The 23,951-nt window shown below is 40.7% G+C and overlaps 2 protein-coding genes across 5 annotated transcripts in view; one reads left to right on the top strand and one right to left on the bottom strand.

Annotated features, from left to right (window-relative positions):
* The window catches only part of LOC147872527 (uncharacterized), a 98,648-nt gene that overhangs the window by 35,929 nt on the left and 38,768 nt on the right, over nucleotides 1–23,951 (top strand). The gene's annotated exons all lie outside the window — the stretch shown is intronic.
* LOC110836404 (uncharacterized) overlaps nucleotides 1,064–23,951 on the bottom strand; it is a 343,621-nt gene continuing 320,733 nt past the window's right edge. For all 4 annotated transcript variants that reach the window (XM_087356219.1, XM_087356222.1, XM_087356221.1 and 1 more), the window contains 2 exons: nucleotides 9,642–9,679; nucleotides 1,064–7,127 (listed from right to left, as the gene is read on the bottom strand). In XM_087356219.1, coding sequence (XP_087212345.1) covers nucleotides 6,989–7,127; nucleotides 9,642–9,679 — 177 coding nt within the window. In that variant the 3' untranslated portion in view covers nucleotides 1,064–6,988. The remainder of the gene's footprint in view (nucleotides 7,128–9,641; nucleotides 9,680–23,951) is intronic.

Below are 23,951 nucleotides of genomic sequence, written 5' to 3'. Positions count from 1 at the left end.
GAATGTTTTAACATAGTAGGAAGTGGAGTGTCATAAGCGTTTACACGTGTGGTTAACTTTATACTGTTGTTGTATCCCGGGGGATCGGCCAGTCCCGCAGGATTCCAGTATTCCCGAGCGGCTAGGAATGATGGTCGGCGATGGTAGGTTTGAATACACAGCTTAAAAGATGACTGCCTAGTCTGACGAGAAGACGTTCGAAAGTTGATGATTTATTTAATAATACAGATGAATACAAGAAAGTTGGCTATGTATAAATGCATAGACCAGCAGAGTTTCCTCCTGACGAGTAAAATGAAATGTCTAATGTGTCTTCGAAATGCACTGGATATAAGCAAATCTCCATATCGCCCTTGTGACGTCAGTGACGGCTTTTTACATGCAAGCTGTAACGTCGTCCCAAGGCGTGGTTCTGGATCCAATTAGAGGACACGATAACCCCCGGGGACCGCGACCCTTTGCCCCTGTCAAAGTTCGGGCGTCCTGACCTCGGCAGGCCTTCTCTGTCTGTGAATATAATTGGAACCCTTTTCAATAAACTTATCTGAAGCAGACACCATAATGGCTTCCTGTCGCCCCTACTTACAACAGCTGGAAATGGAAAGTCTTGGTTTCTGTACAAAGTATACAATATAACTATTACACTTTATCTAGTAACCTACTGATTGTACCTTATAATTAATCATATGTGCTATATGTGATTATCATGATTCCCGTAATTAGCTTATAGGTATACAACACTGTGATATCCGTTTTGGAGCATTTCTTTGTGTTTCAGAGGGTGAAACACAGCTGAGGTTTCACGGCGACATAGTTTCACCATGATATATCATGAGCACCACCTGGTAACACGATTGTGAATTAGTCACCCATGTCAGTGTGGTTATAGGAATTAATTAGAAGCAAGCCTACGATACATGTGCAGACATTTAATAATGTGTTATTTGCCATAGCTTCCTCGTTATGCAAACATGCCTTGTGTAACGAAAGCTCTCACAATCGTTAATTATATGTTATCGAGACGAAACAAGTTTAAACTCAAGGAAAGCACTTATTGAAATCATTGTAATTCAGATATTGTTTTAATTTCGTATGATCTCAGAATTTCACGTAAATTTTTACGGTACAATACAAAACTAAATATAACTTAACTCTCATAATTACACACAAAATTAAGGATAATATGTTTTCATAATTACTGACATCATGGAGCACAGTACGTTTTTGAGAAGCTGATACTCGCTCAGTTAGTAAAATAAATTTATCTGCGTTTATGTGGCATATATGTCCATTAAAAGTCACCGCCATTGGATACTACTCTGAACCAGATGAATTCAGTCCTTTAGATCCAGTTTAATGTTGTTTTGTCATCCAGGAGTGGACTCTCTTGTGTCCGCTGAGCGTCCCGCCAATTTCAATCTCGTTTGTTAGGCTGCTCCTAACAATTCTTAGTGAAGACATATAAAGCTCCACATTTCTCATTTCCTAACTATTGCATCCTGTCTCTTATAAATCATCCATTTTGTTGATACACCATTCTGGCATCATACGCTCGAAATAATTTTTCTAAATAGTTTTAGGGAGGAATTTGTTTATTTACTAAATTCAATTTATATCGTACGAAGCTTACGACCGAGGTATATTTAAGTTTCCCCACTAATTTTTTTAGGCTGACTGTAAGCCAGTGGATGTCGGTTCCTGTTTCCATGGAGTTGACCACGTCCATATAGAGTCGATAAGTACACTCGCAACTTTACCTCCGCCCATCCGTAACGTGGTTTTTGTGCACAGGGCAACTTCACTCTTTACATTTAAATTCAGGCTATTGTTTTCTAGTTCCTCAGTTTAACGATAAATCCTGGCAAATCTTTATTGTTCGTGAGCATGAGTTCTTATGTACATGCAATACGATGTGTACAATAGAAGCTTAGTTGTAAGCTACTTAAATGCTTATGAGAACATTTTTTTGGGAAAGCAAGAGATAATGAAGAAGTTTCAAAACAAAAGCTTAGAGAATTTCAGCTCCCAAGGGGAATGAAGAGAATTATGAGTCGAGATGCGTAATAATAATTCGATTAAATCAATCAGATATATGTTTGGATCGATTCCGCTGTACTGTAATTATTGTTTACTGCTCGGATCAAATACTTTAATCACAGTATTAAATACGTTGTCCGGGTTGTATTTCTTTGAAACTTGAAAGCAGTATAATTTTCCTTATCATTTGGTCGCTGGCCGAAATGCAGCAAGTCCAGTGGTAGGAGTGCTACCTCAGCATCTGGACAGGCTTTATTCAGGTGGTATTTACCCAACCCGGATGAAATGGTTATACCGCCATGACTTGGTTGTCAGAGCCTCGTTTGTGGTAACAGGGTGCACCGCGAGAAGGTGAGGTTGACAGTAATGTAGGAGAGGATATAGGAGAATCCTAAACCAACTTTTGAACTACAGACCGAATAGAATGACAAGTCTGGGAAGACCATGAAAAAGATGGAATGAAACCGCAAGAGGCCACTTGGCCTTATATTTGATGAATATGGTGATGATTAAATAAGTTTATGTAATAAAACATTTCCTTTATGCATTTTCAGTTAACCGATAACCGATTACCCAATTTATGTTTTGTTCCATGGTTGCTAACATAAGAGGTCTGTAGTTAATTACTTTTTTTAAGTATATATTAAATTAAATCTTGTCCGTCTAATCACAATAAAATTCTTATTAAATATTAAAATATTACAATAATTAACATTAAAAAAATATTTAAAATATCAAATGATGTTCTTTATCGAAATATTCAATTTACATTAGACCATCATTTTTCACGACATGTTTCAGTTCCTAAAAGAACCATCCTCAGGGGTATACAATATATAAAGATTCAAATCAATAAACGACTTAAATACAACTTCTATATATTATGTTAGCGTACATTTTTTATCAGATTTTACCAGATATCAAACGTTCTTTTCCAGATTTTTATTCCATTTTAATAACATATTCGATGTTGTTCTGTATATGTACGTCGTGCTCAATGTGACTTTAGTGTGGGTCAACGTTTTGTTGTTTTGTGTATCAGCCTGTAATGTAAATAACATAAAGGCTACTTATTTTAATCTGAAGTCGATAATATTGTAGAGGTTTAACTTGGAAATATTTCAATTTATAATAGCAGGCAACTCAGAAATGTTTTATACCATATTAGCTGAACGTTGCTGCCAATACTGATGTGACTTTGCGGCCATGTTTTCAGTACTAGAATATTAATTTTTTTCGTTTTAAAAAAGTTTCTAACATATTTATTTTGTAATAAACGTAAACCACATCTGTTGTTCAATAAAAAAATGAAACCCGTCCTCTGATTTTAAAGAAGAACATGATTTAAGAGAGTCAGAGAACGAAATGCTGTGGAGACTGTTGGACTTACGAGGAAATAAGTGATAAAAGGATGCAGAAAGTTATGTAAGTTAATGAAGAATTTCGTAATTTGTTCTCATCTCGAAATTATTACTGATAAAATCAATAAGGATGAAATTAATGAGATATAGAGCACATATTGGCATATGAATTACTAATATATGTCGTTATTAATTAATTACGCGATGAAGACGTATGACGAACCCAGGCACTACTACGTACTTGCTGCTTCTCTCTCTCCCCCCCCCCCCCAGAATGAGCCCCAGTTACTCATTAAGTTAGAGGCTGAATGATACCCAGGGCGGTCAGGACCTAATAGAGAAATCTGTGGAATATTTACATATGAAAGCCGCAAAGGGATGCTCTATTAAACAAGATAATTAATCTGAAGTTTCAATAAAAGCGAAGAATTCTTAACCATGATGGCATAAAAAGACTATTTAAGTCGGTTCTAGACAAAGTGACAGTGCTTTGACAGTCTGGCGACGATCATAAAAGTTTAAATACTTTATAACAGTGTACTCTGAGTCGGTTAGCTCAGTCAATATAGTGATTGACTACGGGCTAGACGATTAGGGTTCGATCTCCGAATTGTTTCATAGTCTTTAGGCGTTGCAGTCTGCGCGTCGCTCTGTGTATATTGGTGTGTTTTATGACATCAGAGCTTAGAAGGAATCAAATTAATATCGAGCTACAGATAATTCCGTTTTCTTAACACTGCAAATAACAATAAGTCGCAAAATCTTCGAGTCTGGTTGGTGGTTTCTACAGAAGCAAAAGTTTTATCGTATAAACGAATCAGATCGAACAATGATTAGAGTCATTAAATTTCCTGGGTCTTTATACATTATTTTATCATTCGCTTGTTCCGCTGTGCGAATTATGAAGTTCAGATCCTCAGGGGAAGCAAACCGAAGCCCCTCTCACGTCCTTAGGGAGTCCTAAATTCCTTACTCAATCTGCGAAAGGTAAATGCCTACGTATAATCGTATTTCGTCTCTCTTGGAGACTATTTTCCTTCAAGTTTTATAATAGGCTAGGTAACACCACACGAAGCATCGCCCGACCTAAATCCATTCCGTTTTAACGCTAGAATTTCACCGGTGCTTGAGAACCAGATCACGAGCGAGTTATAGGCGCGCTGGTGAAGACCACGTGACAATCACTGCGCGCGCACCTTCATGCTTTGTCTTCCCGGCCGTTCCGAGCACCGACCAGGCCGTGCAGAGTGCAACTACCCACAGCACGAGGGAGCTCAGCTAGCAGGTAGCCTGGTCCCTGCTGTACATGTTTAAGCCCAGCATGGTCATTGTTAGGTTCCAATGTGATGAGTGAGTGACTGAGAATAATCATGAAGAATGATCGTAACACATGGGTGTTGCGCAACAGTATTTGTATCCAGCTAATGGATCATGCTCGGAGCTACGATGACAATCTTTGCTTTGTCGTCAGCATCGCGAGATGTGGACATTTCTTCGGTTGATGTGCTTTTAAGTTTCCGACAGTTCTGTCTGTGTAAGAAAAAAATAAATATTCGTCATTTTTTAACATATCCATTTTACAAATAAGCAGTCACTTTGCACAAACATTTTTATAGTTACTTTTGTTGAAATGTTGTAAAGACCGGATTACGTGCGAATTATAGGCGCGCGCACCTCCATGCTTTGTCTTCCCGGCCGTTCCGAGCACCGACCAGGCCGTGCCGAGTGCAACTATCCACAGCACGAGGGAGCTCAGCTAGCAGGTAGCCTGGTCCCCGCTGTACATGGCCATTGTTAGGTTCCAATGTGATGAGTGAGTGACTGAGAATAATCATGAAGAATGATCGTAACACATGGGTGTTGCGCAACAGTATTTGTATCCAGCTAATGGATCATGCTCGGAGCCAGATTAATCCAATCCTGTCACGACCAATTTCTCCAAGAAACGTTTTAATAGTAAACTCCAGTCTACTTCTGTGATCATTCCTTTATATCTACTCTCACAAGTACTCTGTAATTTTGAAAGTAACAGGGCTACGCTCAGGCTTCTGAAAGAAAAAATGTGCAATAAAAGTTGCTCCTTCTGTTCCGGAGAATTTTCTTGTCGGTGGACGTCAGGTAGTTTGGCGTTGCTAGTGGCCCGTCCGAGTACGAGCACGTGACCTCGAATGCCAGTTCCCATCAGGCAGCGCGCAACAAAGTATCGGATACGTTACCCAGCAGCTCTGAGGATGAGAGCAGAGATTGTTCTCGAAACGTTGTATGAAGATGTGGTTCATTCAGCCACCTGACGCGGCTTGTAACCCGAGAGTCTTTCATCAGCTTCAGTCGCCGCGAGAGCTTCACTTCATACATTAGTGTAGTACTTCATTGCATTGCGTTCTTCGGTAGCTACTGTAATGAGTCTCAGGGACAGAGTTTGATCCTAGTGCATGAACAAATATTCTACAAAACGTTGCGAAAAGAAATTATAATCTCAAAGGCTTCTAATGAGAGGCTAAAATAAAAATTGAATTAATAATCTTCGTATGGAAACCTCTTAGTGTCCGAGACACGGAAAAAATAGGTCATTTTAGACGAGGAGTAGACTGTCTTAAACCAGTTTCGAAAGTCGAACAGCCGATGAATATTTATGAGATCAGCCATGTTTCCCACACTTGAACCCTGACCCCCCACGTTCGACGACAGCTACGCCGAGACTCTCATCAGTGGCGCCTGTCGTCTACATGTTTCTTGTTACCATTCGGGGATCGCGTCTATCTGCAACAAGTCTTCAGCATTCTTCTACAACGAAAGGAGAGTGAATGAAATAGTTTCCTCGTAGAAACAACGAAAAGAGTTTGAAATTAAAACTGCTGCATTGTTTCTACTGCAGTTGGAAACTTACACAAAACTGGGGAAAACAAAAATAAAAATGTGAGCGGGTCCTTAAAAATGTAATGTAAAATGCGTGTCATAACTCAGAATAACTGTGGATTTATGTAAAGCGTTTGAACCCGAAGAGAGAGAGAGAGAGAAGATGGGTGGGGGGAGTAGCATTAGACACTACTGTTATAAATGGGGGAGGGGTATAAAGTTGATTTGAGGTTACGAAGGTTCCCAGACAGTGCCCGCTCGTCCTTCTGGTATGGATAGGTTTAGTAAGGTCAAGGGATTTAGAAGGAGACAGGATGGGTTAAGAAATGGAGTAGGGGGGGAGTTGATCAGGGTCTTTGCGTTAATTTTGAATTTTGATATTGGCCTTGGAAGGGTGTCGCTAGGGAAAATATTTATTTTGATGTGGGGGGGGGGGCTATTATGGAGCGGAATTTTTATGTTAGCACTGGGAGGACTGCATGGGAGACATGCAGAGCAATGTGGAATTTGAGTACCAACTCAGCATTTGCTCTAGTACCGAGGAAAAACCATGGAAAACCATGGTCCAGTTGTCCGGTCGCAGGACCTTCCGGATGCGTTCTGACTTCTAGCCAGCAGTCAGGCATGTAAGCCCTGTCCGCGCTCCTCCTTTATTAAAAATTGATACTTTTTAATTTTTTAACATAGATATGTTTTGGATAGGAAGCGACCAACTTGGTTAGTTGCTTATCAAATTACAAAAAGTTTACAGTCATTCCAGAAATCACTTTTCCATTTTCTTGCCGCGGTCGTCTTGAGTCTTTTGGCTCACGGTCAGTCCAGCGTAGGGGATTGGTCGATGTGACAACCTGTGGACTGGACACTCCGGGGTACCTGAAACAGACGGGTGTTGTTCTGTATTCTGAATTACTTTTAAGAATTCGGTCCGTACCGCGAAGAAAACACGTCACTTCACCATTAAAAAGATCAACTGGTTAACGCTGTTTAAGGAAATAATCGCTGCCGTCTAAGTAATGATTAAAGATTCAGTCGGTAGCGCAAAGTAAACACAACACGTCACCGTTAGGTAACGATGTTTGGGTAAATGATATCTGTTTTCTATGAAGTATGCAAAACCCATAAATTTATTCCGTAGTGAAAATTCAGAGTTATTGAAGATTTCTGTCTTCTGGGTTGTTGCGCTGTGTAGTCTGATGACGGAGGCAGTATGACCTCTGAAACGTTGGTTAACATCGACCAGACTACACAGCGCAACAACCCAGAAGACAGAAATCTTCATCGCCCTGATGACGGAGGCAGTATGACCTCTGAAACGTTGGTTAACATCGACCAGACTACACAGCGCAACAACAAAGAAGACAGAAATCTTCATACTCATCGCCCTGATGATGGAGGCAGTATGACCTCTGAAACGTTGGTTAACATCGACCAGACTACACAGCGCAACAACCCAGAAGACAGAAATCTTCATACTCTGATGACGGAGGCAGTATGACCTCTGAAACGTTGGTTAACATCGACCAGACTACACAGCGCAACAACCCAGAAGACAGAAATCTTCATACTCTGATGATGGAGGCGGTATGACCTCCGAAGCGTTGGTTAACATCGACCAGACTACACAGCGCAACAACCCAGAAGACAGAAATCTTCATACTTATCGCCCTGAAGATGGAGGCAGTATGACCACCGAAACTTTGTTAAACATCTACCATAATACACAGCGCAACAACCCAGAAGACGGAAATCTTCATACTCATCGCCCTGATGACGGAGGCAGTATGACCTCTGAAACGTTGGTTAACATCGACCAGACTACACAGCGCAACAACCCAGAAGACGGAAATCTTCATACTCATCGCCCTGATGACGGAGGCAGTATGACCTCTTAAACGTTGGTTAACATCAACCAGACTACACAGCGCCATGGTAACGATGGACTGGTTAAGCACAAAAAATTAGGTGGTATAAAAAGTTACCACTTGATTTTAAATGGTTAACTGGAAATGATTAACTAACAGTTCCTGTACAATGGCTGGCGAGTTATTCCGTAACTTGTTGCAGAATGGATCAGTTTCCTACTTGGCGGTGACAATGGTTTTGTGTTCATCAACGACTGAACTAATCCGAGCTGTTCCATGTACGACGGGGACAGTCTGTGTTTGCAGTCAAGTACGAAGTAGGAATTACATCCATTTCAGTGTTGCCTAATGCATTACCAAGCCACCGAACACAAAGTCAATACTTCTAACCTGCATCAGCGTTTCCCAGTAAGCGAATTCTAATATCAAAACAAACTTAAGCCTCGGATGTTGTATTCGAACTCACGCACTTGAAGCAATTTTGAACTTAACCGAAATGTAATCTACTTGCTCGCCAGCTTCTTCTGATACTATTTGGTAGACTAGCTGGGCGTTACATCAGCCCCTCACGGGCGCCGATCCATGGAGTCAGTCAAGGACAGAGGCTTCAAATATATATATATATATAAGTATCAATAATACGCTGACATAAATCAATAGCACAGTTTTAACTAACACCTTTTGAAGATGTTTCCTTTAATTTTAAAGGATTTTGAAGATTATCTGTTGCACTGGGTATTACCAAATTATTGGATTTTATCCATCGTCTGGTATTCAAAAGAACACAATATTTCAGAAACTGGTAAAAAGGGCGGATGCTCAGTTGGGTCGTTAGAAATAGCTGACCTAAGTCATTGGTGCAGTGAGTGACATAAACTGTTTCTTCCCTTTTCACTTGAGGATGGAAGCAGTTCCAGTCTCCGAAACGATGTGTTATTTTGAATATCAGACGATGGGCAAAGTCCAAAAATTTAGTGATCCCAAATATTTCCCTTAATTAAATACTTTAGTGTAATAATTCCCAAGAAAGTCTTAGTTATTGTAACTAATGTTACTAAATTTCTGAATATGGTCTTCCTTCAAACTATACATTTGTTTCGTAATACTTTTTAAGTGGATGGGTAACACGGTGTACACACTGCCTTGCAAAGAATTCTGAAAGTTAACGTCAAGGAGATGTAGGCATTGATTTTGTCAACAGCAACAGTTCCATTAGCAAGGAAGAACTCTGTCACACACTTCGAGAACTGTCATAAATACAGAAACACAGAATGTCTGCCACAGTTTCGAATTTAAAGGAAACCATAATTTTAGCAATGCTTACAACTACGTTCTTGAAAAACTTTGTACGATAAATTCTTAAGTTTCTTGGAACAGTTGCAAATGAGATTCGTTGTTCCGACGGGAATGAAAATGCATGTCACGTTGGAATCAAATTTAAATGGGTAACAGACAGGAAGCAAACATAAATCACGCAGGAAGCATCTTATTTCGAAGAAGAAGAAGAAGAAGAATCTGCACTCACCACATAGCAGTCCAGAAGAACTCGAATGTAATTCCCGCCTGCAAGCAAAGAGAAAATTAAGTTAAAAAAGTTAGTATAATTCACAAAAATTCCGTAGTCAAAGATCCACCCATGCGTGCTACGTGTATCGCCTACCTCATCCTACTTAACTTGATCATCTTAATAATAATATCTGGCCAACCGTTCAAATTATGAAGGTCCTCATGGCGAAATTTTCTCCAACCTCCCCACTTCAGCGCCTCTTTGGTCCAAGTATTCTCCTCAGACACCCTCAATTTGCGTTGTCCCCTTAATCTGAGAGACCAAGTTTCACACCCACACCAAACAACAGATATTTCTCATCTCTCGCACCAGTTACTTGCATGGCAAAAAGTTTATCACGTATAAAATGAGAAGGGACAAATGGTGCGAGAGTAGTGCATAAGCTGAACGCTGACAGTTTCATACCAAGCCACAACCGCGTCTCCTGTCTTCCAACAGAGTAACATCTTAAATTCTTCCCACGTCTTTACTTCGATACTACTTGAAGGAGCCAAGAGAAGGGAAACTTGGCTTGTGATGTTTATTTCTTACATCCGTCAGGAAGCCGTGTCTCATTGTGTACACGCAGAACACGAGAAGCCTGTCACTTCTACCAGAACAAAGTGTGAGCTCTGTTGGTGTCCCAAGTGCCCATAACTGTCACTACGAATTTTCTAGCATCTCGTAAGACTGCAAGACAAAGGGCGCGAAAGACGAGAGGTGAGAGATATGTATTCACTGACCCCTCAAAACGTCACTTACCAGAATGGACACTCAAAAATACGGGGCATTTAGAAGCAAGACTTATTCTAGCTCAGATGCACCAAGACATAAAAAGACGTACTGAGTAGTGTGTAGGTAAAGCTCCACGTTTTATCCCCAGAGACAGAACGCTGGGTGGACCCCAGAGTCACTCTCGGTTCAGTGGCGAATAAAATACGTCTGCCCCTGGAAGGAATCGAACTCCGGTCTACAGCCCGCAATAAGTCGCGTTACCGAGCCGTGTCGACTCAAGTTAACCACGTGTTGGTTGTCACAGTTTGCCAAGAAAACCGTGAACATTCAGGCGCCACATGAGGAGGTAATTTATTAACTACACTTTTGAGTATCAGCTTCTCAAGATGAACTCAGTTCCGTGGAGCTAGTTGGTATTTCGAAGTTACAGCGAAATTAAGAAAGAAAGTAGAATTTGATCAGTAACGGGACACACGAAGTTTTGTTGCATGTTTAGTTTCACGATTATTCTCGTTATGAATGCACAAACACGGAAACCAAAGGACAATGCCACCTGGGAAAAGTGGGAGTCACTACAGAACATAAATAAATTAATATATATTTATTATTTCAGTCTATACACAAACTTAGTTTTTAAAATGTTGTTGTTAAAATTAAAATTTAGCGCTTTTCATCGTTATTACGATGTTACATTTTCAGCGCTTAATTATTTTACGACATAGCATCGAAACATGTCGTAAAATAATTAAGCGCTGAAAATGTAACATCGTAATAACGATGAAAAGCGCTAAATTTTAATTTTAACAACAACATTTTAAAAACTAAGTTTGTGTATAGACTGAAATAATAAATATATATTGAATTTTAACACAAACATGACGCATTTAAACTACAAAAATAAATAAATTAATAACTTTATTAATTTTGTGTCGGTTTTCCTGACAATATCAAATCACTGGAGGACGTGAGATCTGATGTTCAGCTCTCTAATGGAGACAGCTAGTTTCTCTGAAAAGCTGGCATCGACCTTCCACGAAGCTACACGGCGACAAACCCCAGGAAAAGAATAAGAACACGAAAGCGTCTTCAAAATTCAGAGCTCGTGTTGCAAGTAGGCACCTGCTCGCTCTCCAAATCTTCGCGATTAGAATAAACTCGTTACCAGAGTCAGACGGGACTCGGATATGAAGCCCTCACTGCGCTGAATATAGGGGTCATGCCCATGTGACGTCACGGAAACTAAGCACGGCGACAGACTTACACGGGCTGTCAAGACCTCGGACTGACATCAGGGATATATATTCTGTGCTAAAATATCAATAAATGGCTCCTCCCCGTGTTCCAAAACAGTCAACTGGACCATATTCTGACTCCTTAGCTGCACACGAAACTTTTCTCTATAATCAATCTTAATATCATCTTTCTAACTCCGCCCAACTGAGATCTTGTTCGTATTCTCACAGACCCCGTGCGTGCTACGTGACTCGCCCTACTCGTCGTCAATAGGGACCAGTGGCGCCAGTGAACCTCCGTGTTCTATGAAAGAAGCCACAGTCATTGACCAGGCCACGGGACTAGTGTAGACTATTTCACGTAAGCTTACACGACGTTTCGGGAACTGACTCTCCTTTTGTCAACGGGCGATTGGTTCGCATTATAAATAGAGATTCCTTAGCAATGACAGGTGGAATGGAGCTCACAAAATCAAACATGCATTAACCTCATCTCTGGATTCAGAAAGATTTTCACACACCAGTGGTGGCGAGACATGCGACGAGATGATTTATGAGAGAGATGATCTGTGGCGATGTTTTTTCTCGTACATGAGCACGGTTCATGCTTCAGTGCTGTGTCCGTGGAGAGTCTGGAAATCAGTCAAGTCGCTGCGTGCGCCGAGTACACAAATCCCGCTGTCGTGTTTATATTGTGTTATATTTTAAATATAGTGGCGATGTCGGGTTATTTTGTATCACAACACACAGTCTGTTTTGGTTCGTTTATTTATTCAGGCGTACCTCGTTTATACCGATGTATTCAGTCTTATATCTTTCTGTTAGATATATCGATTTTAATCGAATGCATGTTCCGTGCCAACACCGACACTAGTCAATGTGGGACCTCCTATTTGCATTGCCAACATTTCTAATGCGTTCTTTGTTAATTTGTACAGACAGTTTCAAACTAAACACTTCACATACGTGTTGCATGGAGTCAGAGATGGTTTGTTCCTCTACTTGGTTAATTACTCCCCATACTAAAAAAAATATTTCGCTAAGAAACATTTATATTTAGTGACACAAATTCCTTGTGGGCCTACAACTATCCGTTTCTTGAGAAAAGTCATGAAGTCGATTTTTTTTTAAAATTCTGTCAGCAGAAATGTTCGTCACGAACCACAATTAGGAATGTTCTCGTTTCTGTTGGTGCTGGGTTTGAGTCCTGGTCAGGGCATAGCCGCCACATGCCCGCCTTTTCGTGTGTTATCGTGTGTATTACGCGCTTTGTGATCGGCAAATGCTAAATGAGACGTACAGAACTGAAAGTCTGACTGGTTGAACGGAGCGAAATTCCCCCGAACGTCCCAACCGAACGGACAGCGCTCACGGGCTCGTGGTTTTCCCAATAGATGTCGGGACACGACCATTTCCTTTCATATCTTTGCAATTCATGATTCATTAATCATCCAACATCCGACGTTACACGGTGTTGAGTTACATATTGACATCGTCGTTACACAAACCACAACTAAAATGGAATGACATTTACACAATATTAATTAATTACAGTCACATTTTTAATTATCTTCAGCTTGGCGTCTTAATTTCTTCTTCGCAGGTCCAGAAACTGAGATGACAGGCAAAAGATGGTCAACGCATTTCCTTACAAGAAGTACCATAGAAAATAATATGTAACTCGAAAAGTGCAGGACTTGTAACGAAAAGTTGCAAACACATCTAAATTTGCCCTGTGAAGGAGCTGACTTTATACATCCTTTAATCTGGCCCAATATTAACAATGACCCAGCGTGGAAAATTTGTCAAAGGGAGTCTCTGCCGCGAATTCCACATTAATTAAGCCCACCTCACGACAGAATGCAGCAAGACATCTTTAATTAAGAAGAAAACAATGTCGCAATCAGAGAAATAATTTAGTTATAAAAACGTCCCAAGTGCCTCACGTTTTGAATACCAGCGATCACAGAAGTGAGATTCAGGGACAAGAAAAACTGAGTGGCCGACAGAGTAGCCCATCCCTTTATGAGGATTATGAAACTTCGAGGACGAATATGGCGCTACGCGCACTCTCAGTATTGCTCGTAATAAATCCTGGCAACGGAGAAAATGAAGAAGTTTGAGGGCTCATGATCTATGAAAAATAGTGAACCGATTTAAATATGAAATTTAATCAGAGCTAGATTTATATTTAAAGGGAGACACCCAGGTGCAAAATTGACTGGTTTGGGGAGGGGCAGTTAAAATGGTAAATTACTGTTTTAATATTAGAATTCCATAAAAATTGCACTACTAGTTTTTTCGAGAACGGTGTCAACGTTAGACCTCTAACGTAGTTTTGAAATCTAATGGATATTTAAATTTCGAACGACGGTGGGATGTCTTAATATTTAAAAGTTGAGGTACTTGGACCGTTTATGCACTGTGAAGACGTCTCAATTTAGGATTCTTCAGCAACTGCACAATTAACATCCACTTTTCAAGCAGAAATCTAATTTGTCCTGCTCGTCTTGTCACAAGGACGTTCAAGGGGAAAAAATCGCAGCATACAAATGTCGCCTGCGTCTTGGGACCCTTACACACATTCCAACTTAATTAATAAAATCCTGAAACCTTGATGACATCTTTCTCTTATAATTTTATCTCATTCAGACTGTAATCTCTCACTGGAGAAATTCTCACCTTGGGTTTAGCATGAAAATATTGCAGCTTAGTTAATAAGAGAAATAAATATTTAAGATTCGGCTCAGAAACTTCTCAATATTTGCATATGCTACTCATTACTTTAGGACTAAACTGTACTTGCCAGCATCTCTCACACAATAACGTCGTTTCGTGAAATTAAGGTCGAACCTAGAATTCCGACCGAAACAAACTGGACGGCATGAGAACCCTAGAAAATCCTCTGAATGTTCTGTCAATGCATGACGCATTAACCCGATTTAAAATGGCGAGAGCTGGAGAATTAAACAAATTGAATTGGATTCAGATTGTTAAGGGCGAGGCTTAAGTTCTTACAGCCTGGAAACGCTGGTGTTTATGTCGTGCATTGCTACGGGTCGGTTGAGTACGAGGCTACGCTAAGGCAGGAATTAAGTTCCCTTCTATGCTTAATTGGCTTTAAATCTCTTAATATTTTACAGTGCATTCCAGAGCACTGCGATCATAACCTAACAAACGGGAGTTAGTGACCTGACAGTGCGCATTTTGTAATACAGCCAAGAGCGGAAACATTTTCTCAAGTTAAACCAGTTCAAAACAATTAAATTATTGTGCGACATTTTACGCTTACTACAATTCAGTTCAAAATACTTTCCTGCATTTTCGTTCCTATCTAAACGAGAACAATTAACTACTATTTTAATTTTTCTTTTTTCGTTCGATGTAAGAATCTGACTTTCGTGTGTGAGTCGCGTCGAGCATAGAAGACTTTATAGCGTTTCGGTAAATGCTGCAGCTGCTATCTTCACCCTGAAGATGGCAACTGCAACGTCTGTTTAAATATCTGCCAGCCAGTCTACACGGCCATCCTCAGGGCCACGAAAACCTTAAATCTAAGAAAAACAACTTATGTAAGACTTGAGGTTCTCACAGCGGTGAGTATGGAGATATCCGTTTTCTGGGCTATTGCGCTGTGTAGTCTGGTCGATGTTAACCAACGTTTCAGAGGTCATACTGCCCTGATGACGGAGGCAGTATGACCTCTGAAACGTTGGTTAACATCGACCAGACTACACAGCGCAACAACCCAGAAGACGGAAATCTTCATACTAAGAAACGCCCTGATGACGGAGGCAGTATGACCTCTGAAACGTTGGTTAACATCGACCAGACTACACAGCGCAACAACCCAGAAGACAGAAATCTTCATACTCTGATGACGGAGGCAGTATGACCTCTGAAACGTTGGTTAACATCGACCAGACTACACAGCGCAACAACCCAGAAGACGGAAATCTTCATACTAAGAATCGCCCTGATGACGGAGGCAGTATGACCTCTGAAACGTTGGTTAACATCGACCAGACTACACAGCGCAACAACCCAGAAGACGGAAATCTTCATACTAAGAATCGCCCTGATGACGGAGGCAGTATGACCTCTGAAACGTTGGTTAACATCGACCAGACTACACAGCGCAACAACCCAGAAGACGGAAATCTTCATACTAAGAATCGCCCTGATGACGGAGGCAGTATGACCTCTGAAACGTTGGTTAACATCGACCAGACTACACAGCGCAACGACCCAGAAGACGGATATCTTCAAAAACAACTTAGTTTTCTTTGCGTTTACTTTCATAGACCAAAAGAAAACATTAAAATTTCTATATTCACTTTTAACAAACAAAAAATGGGTTTTAGGACACGGGCAATTTAAGGACGTGTGATGCGGAAAATGGGTAATGAAACCTAAATTCCTTCTTGTGTCTGAGAAAACGTCAGCTCTAAACTTTTCTTTTATTCTTCCTGGACGTACAATTCCTCACAAGCCACTCAGAATTCGAGTTCCAATCAATCAAGAGAAGAGTTTTCATCTTTTATTTCTGTCAAAGATTTCGTGAAGACAATAACGAGACAAAGGAAGAACCAAACTCTTTGGACGGCCTCTGACCTTAAGCTACTTGCAAAGTTTTCGCAGAAGATGAACACGTTGGATCGAGTAGATGTGTGGAAACACGAGATCATTCACAAGAGACTGGAGTTTCCATTTTCATTTGAGATGGAACAGAAACAGAGCCATTCCGATTTTAATGTCAGTTACTTCACGAGAGATACAAACATTTTCAATCAGCCAGGCTCTCACGGACTTGAATCTCACAGAAGCACTCTGCCTTCGGCCACTAACAGCTGGAAGCGAGAGGAGTCTTCCTTCGTATCTAAAGGTCCGGGTACCGTATCACGATGGAAACTTTTTTCGTGGTAGGAACATCACACAAGCTCAATGACATACAACGCCGAATTACGACGCACAGGAAAATCGAAGGAAGTTCAAACAAGAAAATAGGGTGCCTAAAAAGCGTCTAGACTCAGCCCCTCATAAAAACACTTATCGCTAAAACTGTTAAATTATTTTGATTCATATACTGTTGCTAATAGGCGTAATGTAAATAATTTATTACGGAACTATAATATTTTAAAAAAACATGTATGTAACAGAATGATACAGTCATTATTTTCTGATAAAATAAATATTCTTATTCAAGAATAACTTTATACTGCTGAGTTACTTTTAAAATCTTCCACTTAAATGATTAATACGGATCACGTGTAATTTTACCGAATTTCCGGAATCAAATACTAATATCTATTTCTAGATCCTAAAAATATTTCTGTATCTTCTTCGCGCTTATGGGACTGTTGTCTGGTTTGATCTGAATACGCATAATATTTGCAACATACAATATAAATAGGCAGCTTTCCCGTCAATCCAACCGGCCACGGATTCTGTTATCAGAGTCCTCCAATCCGCATCGGTGAATAAACCTAACCTAACCTAACAGGCGATTATTCTAATCGGAAATTGGTCGCATATTTACGCACAGAATTCCATTCCACGGCGCACACAGCAATTATGCTGCAGAATGCATTAAAATAATGCGGGTATCACTCGACCAAGATCACGGGGGCCTTTCAAATCGATTCCGCTTGAAGCAGCATTAGACTACTTGCCGGCGGCGCTAATTACACAGCGGAACGATACATGGAGTTCGTGGCGGACATTAGTGCTGTATGGGACTGCCACATTCGACTAAACTAGCCAGACTTTATAAAGGCCCGCAGGCTGAGTTACATGTGCCACAGAAGCCCGTACCTGGCGTGGAGGTAAATTTACAGGCCGACTCACAGACAAGAGACGGGGTGCGTCAGGCTCGAACAGGTGCAAGCGAGAAAATATTGTGGCCTCGCTGGGAATCGAACACTGGTCACACAGTCCGTAGGCAAATGTGTGTGTATATACAGGATGTTCAAAAAGCTCTATACACCATATACGTAGATGCAAGTCTAAAAAATTCAGACTGACAGAAAAATTATTTTCTGTCTAGTTTGGCAGCGCGGATTATTGACATCTGACGAACAACGAAGCAATCGTCTGTTATCAGCTACTGTTTGAACAAAACACAAGCGGAAGAGAATGCTAGTATTCAAAGTTACGTGGGAACCAAGACGCGAAAAATACGTTCACTCTACGTGCGATCCAGAAATGACGACCGCCACAAAAATTCTGCTCTCGGGTTTCAAAATTATGTAAATAATTTGTAAACAGCATCGCTGAAAAATAAACGCGGGTGGGAGCTGTACGCCAGCACACCACGGAATAACGCAAACGAAATCAGCCACAAATAAACTATTTGTTAAGTATTTTAATTTAGAAGCAATGAATATGATCGATACATATTACCCCGTAAATATCTTCCCGTCAAACGTGAAGACTGAAACACGCAAAAGCACGACGTAGATTGAGGATGTCCGAAAACGCGGTGCTGAGCAGATTACTTGCATCTACGAGGAGGCAGGATCAAATAATAATTTGAACAAGGCAATTAAACTGCCATTCCATAAGAGCTGGGGATTTTCCGCGTCTCATACACCACGCCGAATTGTATAAAAATAAGTAAATTTTGTGGCAAAACTTGGAAAATAATTTCCCTAAACTCCTGTTGTTATCACTTCGAAAACTCTTGTCATCCCACGTAGTGTCCAAAGCGACGGAGGTCAGGACAGCCCACAAACCGGCAGCGATTAAACACAACGTAAAACCTCTGACTCTGCGCTGAGTGACACCTCTTCCAACATCGCAATTTCGCATTAACGCAATGCAGGTATTTCTTTGTAACAGACGATTAAAATAAATAAGCGAGAATCATGATCACAAAATTACATATCATAACTAATCCCGGGTAGCGGAACCCGCAGGTCCAACACAGACAAAACCACAGTCCACCTCCCTAATATCCATCTTGATCTTATCCTCCCATCTCATTCTTGGTCTGCCCAGTGGCGTTTTCCAGAAAGATTCAAAATCCATGTACACCCCTTGCCTCCTAGACTTCACTATAAACTACATATTACTGTTAAGAATATTAATGAATCAGGGTACGACGGACGGACGGACAGACGCGGTTTATCACGCGCTTAATGCAGTTGCAGCAGTGGCGTATCGCTGTTGAGGTCCGAAGACCTCGCGTTGGGCCGAACAAATAAATAAGCCAGTGGACGGGATTATTTTGCGAAGGGTCTCATTCTACAGTGGGTATCCCCAGTGACGTCACACTTTCAGTGTGGAGGACTTTTCGAGGCTTTCGCTAAAAGCTCACACTTTGCTCTCCTGAAGTCTAGACCAAGAGACCTTCAAAATCATTTTAGCGAGATTAATCTGAACCGACGTAAAGAAATAAACACAGCTGAAAAGAAACTGTACGTATGAATGCAACCCCGTTTCTGATATATTACTAAGGGCTTAATAAGGAAATATCGATTATCCGATTACTTTTAATGTCATTCCTTTATAAGAAGGAAAAGAATATGAAATAATCAATGACGTTTATAGCAGTTTCTTACGAACAATACAACGGCCGAGTGTTACTGCAAATATCAAGTTCGAAAATTGTGAATGGGCCTTTTGCATCTGCCACAGAGAAGACACGAGAAATGCTTACAGAGTTTTATTCGGAAAATATAAATTGAAGACACTTTACATTAGCGCCTGGTATCTAAAACCCCCCAAACATTAAACTATACAAAACGACGAAGTTATTCGCACGAAAAGACAGAAATGGATTGAAGGAATATGATGATGAAATTATAAGGAAAAAATTTAGACCTTCAAGAGAGAAAATTACAGATGATGGAGAAATCTAGTGAACAAATTAAAAATGTATAGAAGATGGATGTCTTCTGGGTTGTTGCGTCGCGTATTCGGGTGGGTGTTAACCAACGTTTCAGAGGCCACTGCTGTCTCCATCGTCAGGGCAATGAGTAAATGTAACTGTTTATTCTTTGTTTACGTAAGTTATGACGTCACACTGTACAATGTAAACGTCCGATTCCACACTTAAATAGTGATTTGCAGGTTTAAATAGGGAATAACTACGTCACCAAAATAATAATAATCTTGTTTTTATAACTGCGTAGTATTCTAATGTGTGCAGGAAAAATAATGTGTGACTTTTCTGAGAGATGGTGACCAGTCCGAATCTTTTACATTGAAATTAATGGGAATTTAATTTTCGACTTACAAATTTTCACTTCCCATGTAACGACTTACGATCGTAAATCTACGGACGGGTGCATCTCGTCTTAGATGCCACACCGAAAGCGAGATGCAAATGAAACATGTGTTTTACGGGGCCCAGTTTCATTATTCATGTTTTAATATTATTATTTGCAGCGGCCCGCTGTTTCTCCGCTGGCAGCAGACTCTCAATTCCCCCACCTCACTCAGTTTTCGCGGTGCAGAAAATTGCCTAATGCAATGTTCGCAGGGCACCGCCGTTCCCCTGACAACCAGGGCGGAAAGGTCTCACTGTTGCTACTGTACCACCACGGGCCCCACACCCCATGCATATTCACGTCGCTCCGACACCAGGGTGATTCTTGCGCTGCGAAAATGGCCCAATGCCACAGCCGAACTTGGCCCCGGTCTTCTCCTACCTACGCCCTTCCTAAATGTATCGTCCGCCTACTTTTGGATTCACGCGTCTCATCCTGCAAACACAAACTCGTGTTAACTCGAGATACGTACGCGGAAAATTCCCCGAACATTCCAGAAATATATTAAAATGCGTCGTAGAGTAATTGGGGTGTGACACCGAGGGACCAGAAAAAAGTCAGTCAGCACGCAATCTCATTTTCCACTAAATTATGACTTAATGACGGTGTTAACAACTCCTTCAAAACAGTGCAGAACAAACTGACAATTCGTCAATAATAAATTGGAAAAGATTCGAAAGGAAACGGCTGTCCTAATTTAAAGCACTTTCTCCAGAACGCTGTCGTCTTAAACAGAGGCAACCAAAAATTACAAGATTACGGAAGAATGAATACTAAAAAATGTGAACATCATAACTAACATAGATGGCCACATTTCAAAAACAATGCCATCTAGTTTTATCGCTCAGAAGTTAGAAATGAAAGTTGAGCATCTGACAGTTTTATTTCTCTAATAACTTTTAAAAGAAACTACGCGAAAAAAAAACATTAATGGGGTTAACTTCATAATAAGTGCAGAATTTCTTAATAGCCTAGCATATGACCTGACAACGGATCCTTCTCTCCGTGGCTCCTCCTATAATAACCATCTGAAATATTTCTCTAGCGAAACTTCACTTAACGTTGCCGGGGTGTACATCCCTTCTTTTAAAATCAGAGGTCTGATATTCATGTTCTTATTTCCAAGGCGTCTTAAGCACGTGATTCTACCTCTAACAATTACCCCCTTCAGACAGAAATCTAATTTTCAAGGCTACAGTTAAAAATGAAGTAACCTCTTACTTAAAATAGAGCCTGTGATGTGAAGTGTTTTATATGGAAGTTTACGAACAAATAATCAACGCGCTATACTTTTTAAAAACTTTATAAATTAATATTTGGGATCCGCGTAAAGTAGGGAAGGTTTTTGGACCGGTACGAAACAAGGATAAGAAATTTAGAAATTCGATCGATGGGCAGAGCATGTAGCAGGTGTAGGCAATGCACGCGCAAACGCAATTGGAAACCCCGAATGGAAGAGCCCACTTGTAAGACACAGAAGTAGATGTGAGACCGAAATTAAAATAGAATTTAAAGAACTAGAATGTGAGGGTCTGGATTCCATTCATTTGCCTCAAGTACAGACCAGTGGTGGGCTTTTGTAAACAAGTTAATGAACCTTGCGGTTCCATAAAACCCGCAGAAGTACCTGAAAGAACTGTCAAACTACTGCGCATGCTCCAAAGTCTCTCTTATTTAAACACTAAAATGTGTGTACGGAGAAAATAATCGAGGAACGCAGAAATAAATTGATAAAATTACTTCTAGGTTATAGCGCCGTGTAATCTTACGGAAGTTCATCAATGTTTCGGAGGTGTTTCCTGCCTCCATCATCAGGGATCCCTGACGAATAAGGCAGCACGATTGGCGCTTTCAGAACATGAGAGAGTGTTCAGTGCCTTGCTCCACTCTTGCTCTAAGCCTGTGACAAAACTGTCCCCTCTAATGACAAGTTGGCTTTATTAATTATTTGCTGGTAATTTCTGTACGTGTTCTTCACCCACCCACCCCCCTCCTCATCTCGGCTGCCTCCGGAGGCACGAGCACGGACTCCAACAGATCAACTTCCTGCCCTCATTTTTTAGCGCGTAACGCACAGTGGATAATAATATTTTTGGGGCGACACCCTTATGTTGACGCCGGGGCTGATGGAATCTCATTTTACGCTCCACCCCTTGAAATATAAAAGGCAGACGAGAAGTGTAAACCCCGCGACTCCAGCTTTTTTCTGCGTTTAGTGGAAGTTAAAAGCTGCACACATGTACACACTGTGAGTGGCAACGTTGAATGTTGACACATAAACTATGATGTGCTGCTCCTAGATCACTTATTTCATGTGGTAGCACACTAGAAACATGGTTTATCGCGGTTTACTGAGTCTATTTCGCTACACCGCGTTATAACGAGACCTTTAAAAATGCCATTTCACTAAATTTACCGAGTATAATATAACTGGATGATTTCTGATTTCAGCGTTGTACATAGCAAATCGTGTTACATTAGGGTTTTATTACCAAATGCTCATCGTTACGTGCGAATGTGTGGTTGTGAGTTGCTATCTGAGCTAGCAGAGTAAATCAAATCTCAGGATACCATCTGACATACTTACAAGTATTTTACACGGTGACGATATAATGTTGTTTATTTAACCCTCTGAAGCATGAAACTGACCTAAGTAATATTTAAAAAATCAGTTCTTACCGCAAAGAAAACACAACGAGTCTCCATTAATAAAGATCGACTGGTTCGGGAAATGACGTCACAAAGATGTTACCCTAGTGACAGTTAGGGTCACGTGCAGTGGGAAGAGGAGAGTTAAATTTCTGTTTATGAATATTCTTACAAATCCAAAGAGATAATAAAAGCAAGGTTAACAGAAAAATGGATTTCCATTTTGTCTTCGAGGAGACACGTAACTGTACGTTTCTGCGCTTGGAAGGACTGAGAAGAAACACGAAAACGTTTGTTAGGTTAGCCAGTCTCCGCGCCAAGATCTGAACCCTGCACCTACCAAATACGAAGCGGAAATTCTAACCACGAGACGTTCGGCCACGTGTCGAAGCAAAATTACAAAAGCTGCATCAGTTTTAATTAATTCCAAAAAATAACAGGGCAAACGATTACTTCGAATCTAGAAACGTAACCGAAAATCGTGAAAAGCTACTTGTTTCGTTTCTGCTCTAAACTTACAAGCACATTCGACTATGAAACGAGTACTATTTGACTAGAGATGTGATCGGAATCCAGATAGCCACAACGTAATTAGTTCAGAGAAACATTTCCATAGCAAAGCACGCCGATAGGCTCCTACTCTTTTGACGACACCCGTCAACACTAGCACCGCCACTCTGAGATTACTTGCACAAACTTTGAGGTGTAAATTTCCTATCGTAAATGCAGTGAACGCTTCGCTTCGCTCGCTGATTCCGTGTTGGACGGTGAAACATCGCAACACCAATGTCGCCGTCCTTATTCAGTTTTCAGGAACATAACAGAGGTGGGTCGCGAGCCAGAGGTAGATCGAAGTCTCGCCGAGTCCATTTGTTTGATCGTACTTTGCACACACGATAAAAATTGGTTCGTTCCTCTTTGTTTATACATTCAGGAGATGGAATGAACAAACAAAATCTCAGACGCTTCGCTACTGACAAGTAAGAGACGAATAAGAAACTTTCTAGTAGCACCTTGAAGGATAAATGCGCCTAAGTGGCATCTACCTGCCGTTCATAATTACATTCAGCGATTAAAAATGGCTATTATTTTGAGGGCGACCGTTTTCTGGGTCATTGTGCCGTGCAGTCTCGTGGAAATTTTACAGTATTCTGTCTCCATCATAAGGGCAATGATTGAGGCAGCAAGGACCTCTGAAATTTCGGTAAACTTCTACCAGACTACACGGCGCTAAAACCCAGAAGACAGCCATCTTCAATGCAAAAACTCTTAAATTATTTAAGTACTGTTAACGGATTTGACGTTCGCACGGCATTGAAGATGTTTCGGAGGAACATACTTCTTCCATCTTCACAGCTGAATATGAAGGCGGTATTTTCCTTCAGAATGCTGGTATCTAT

Source organism: Zootermopsis nevadensis, unplaced genomic scaffold (genome assembly GCF_977971745.1).
Source record: "Zootermopsis nevadensis isolate Lab colony 2312 unplaced genomic scaffold, Znev_1.0 Znev_ptg000026l, whole genome shotgun sequence".
NCBI lineage: Eukaryota > Metazoa > Arthropoda > Insecta > Blattodea > Termopsidae > Zootermopsis > Zootermopsis nevadensis.
The sequence above is the reverse complement of the archived record's forward strand: the minus strand, read 5'-3'. Positions and strand labels throughout refer to the sequence as shown.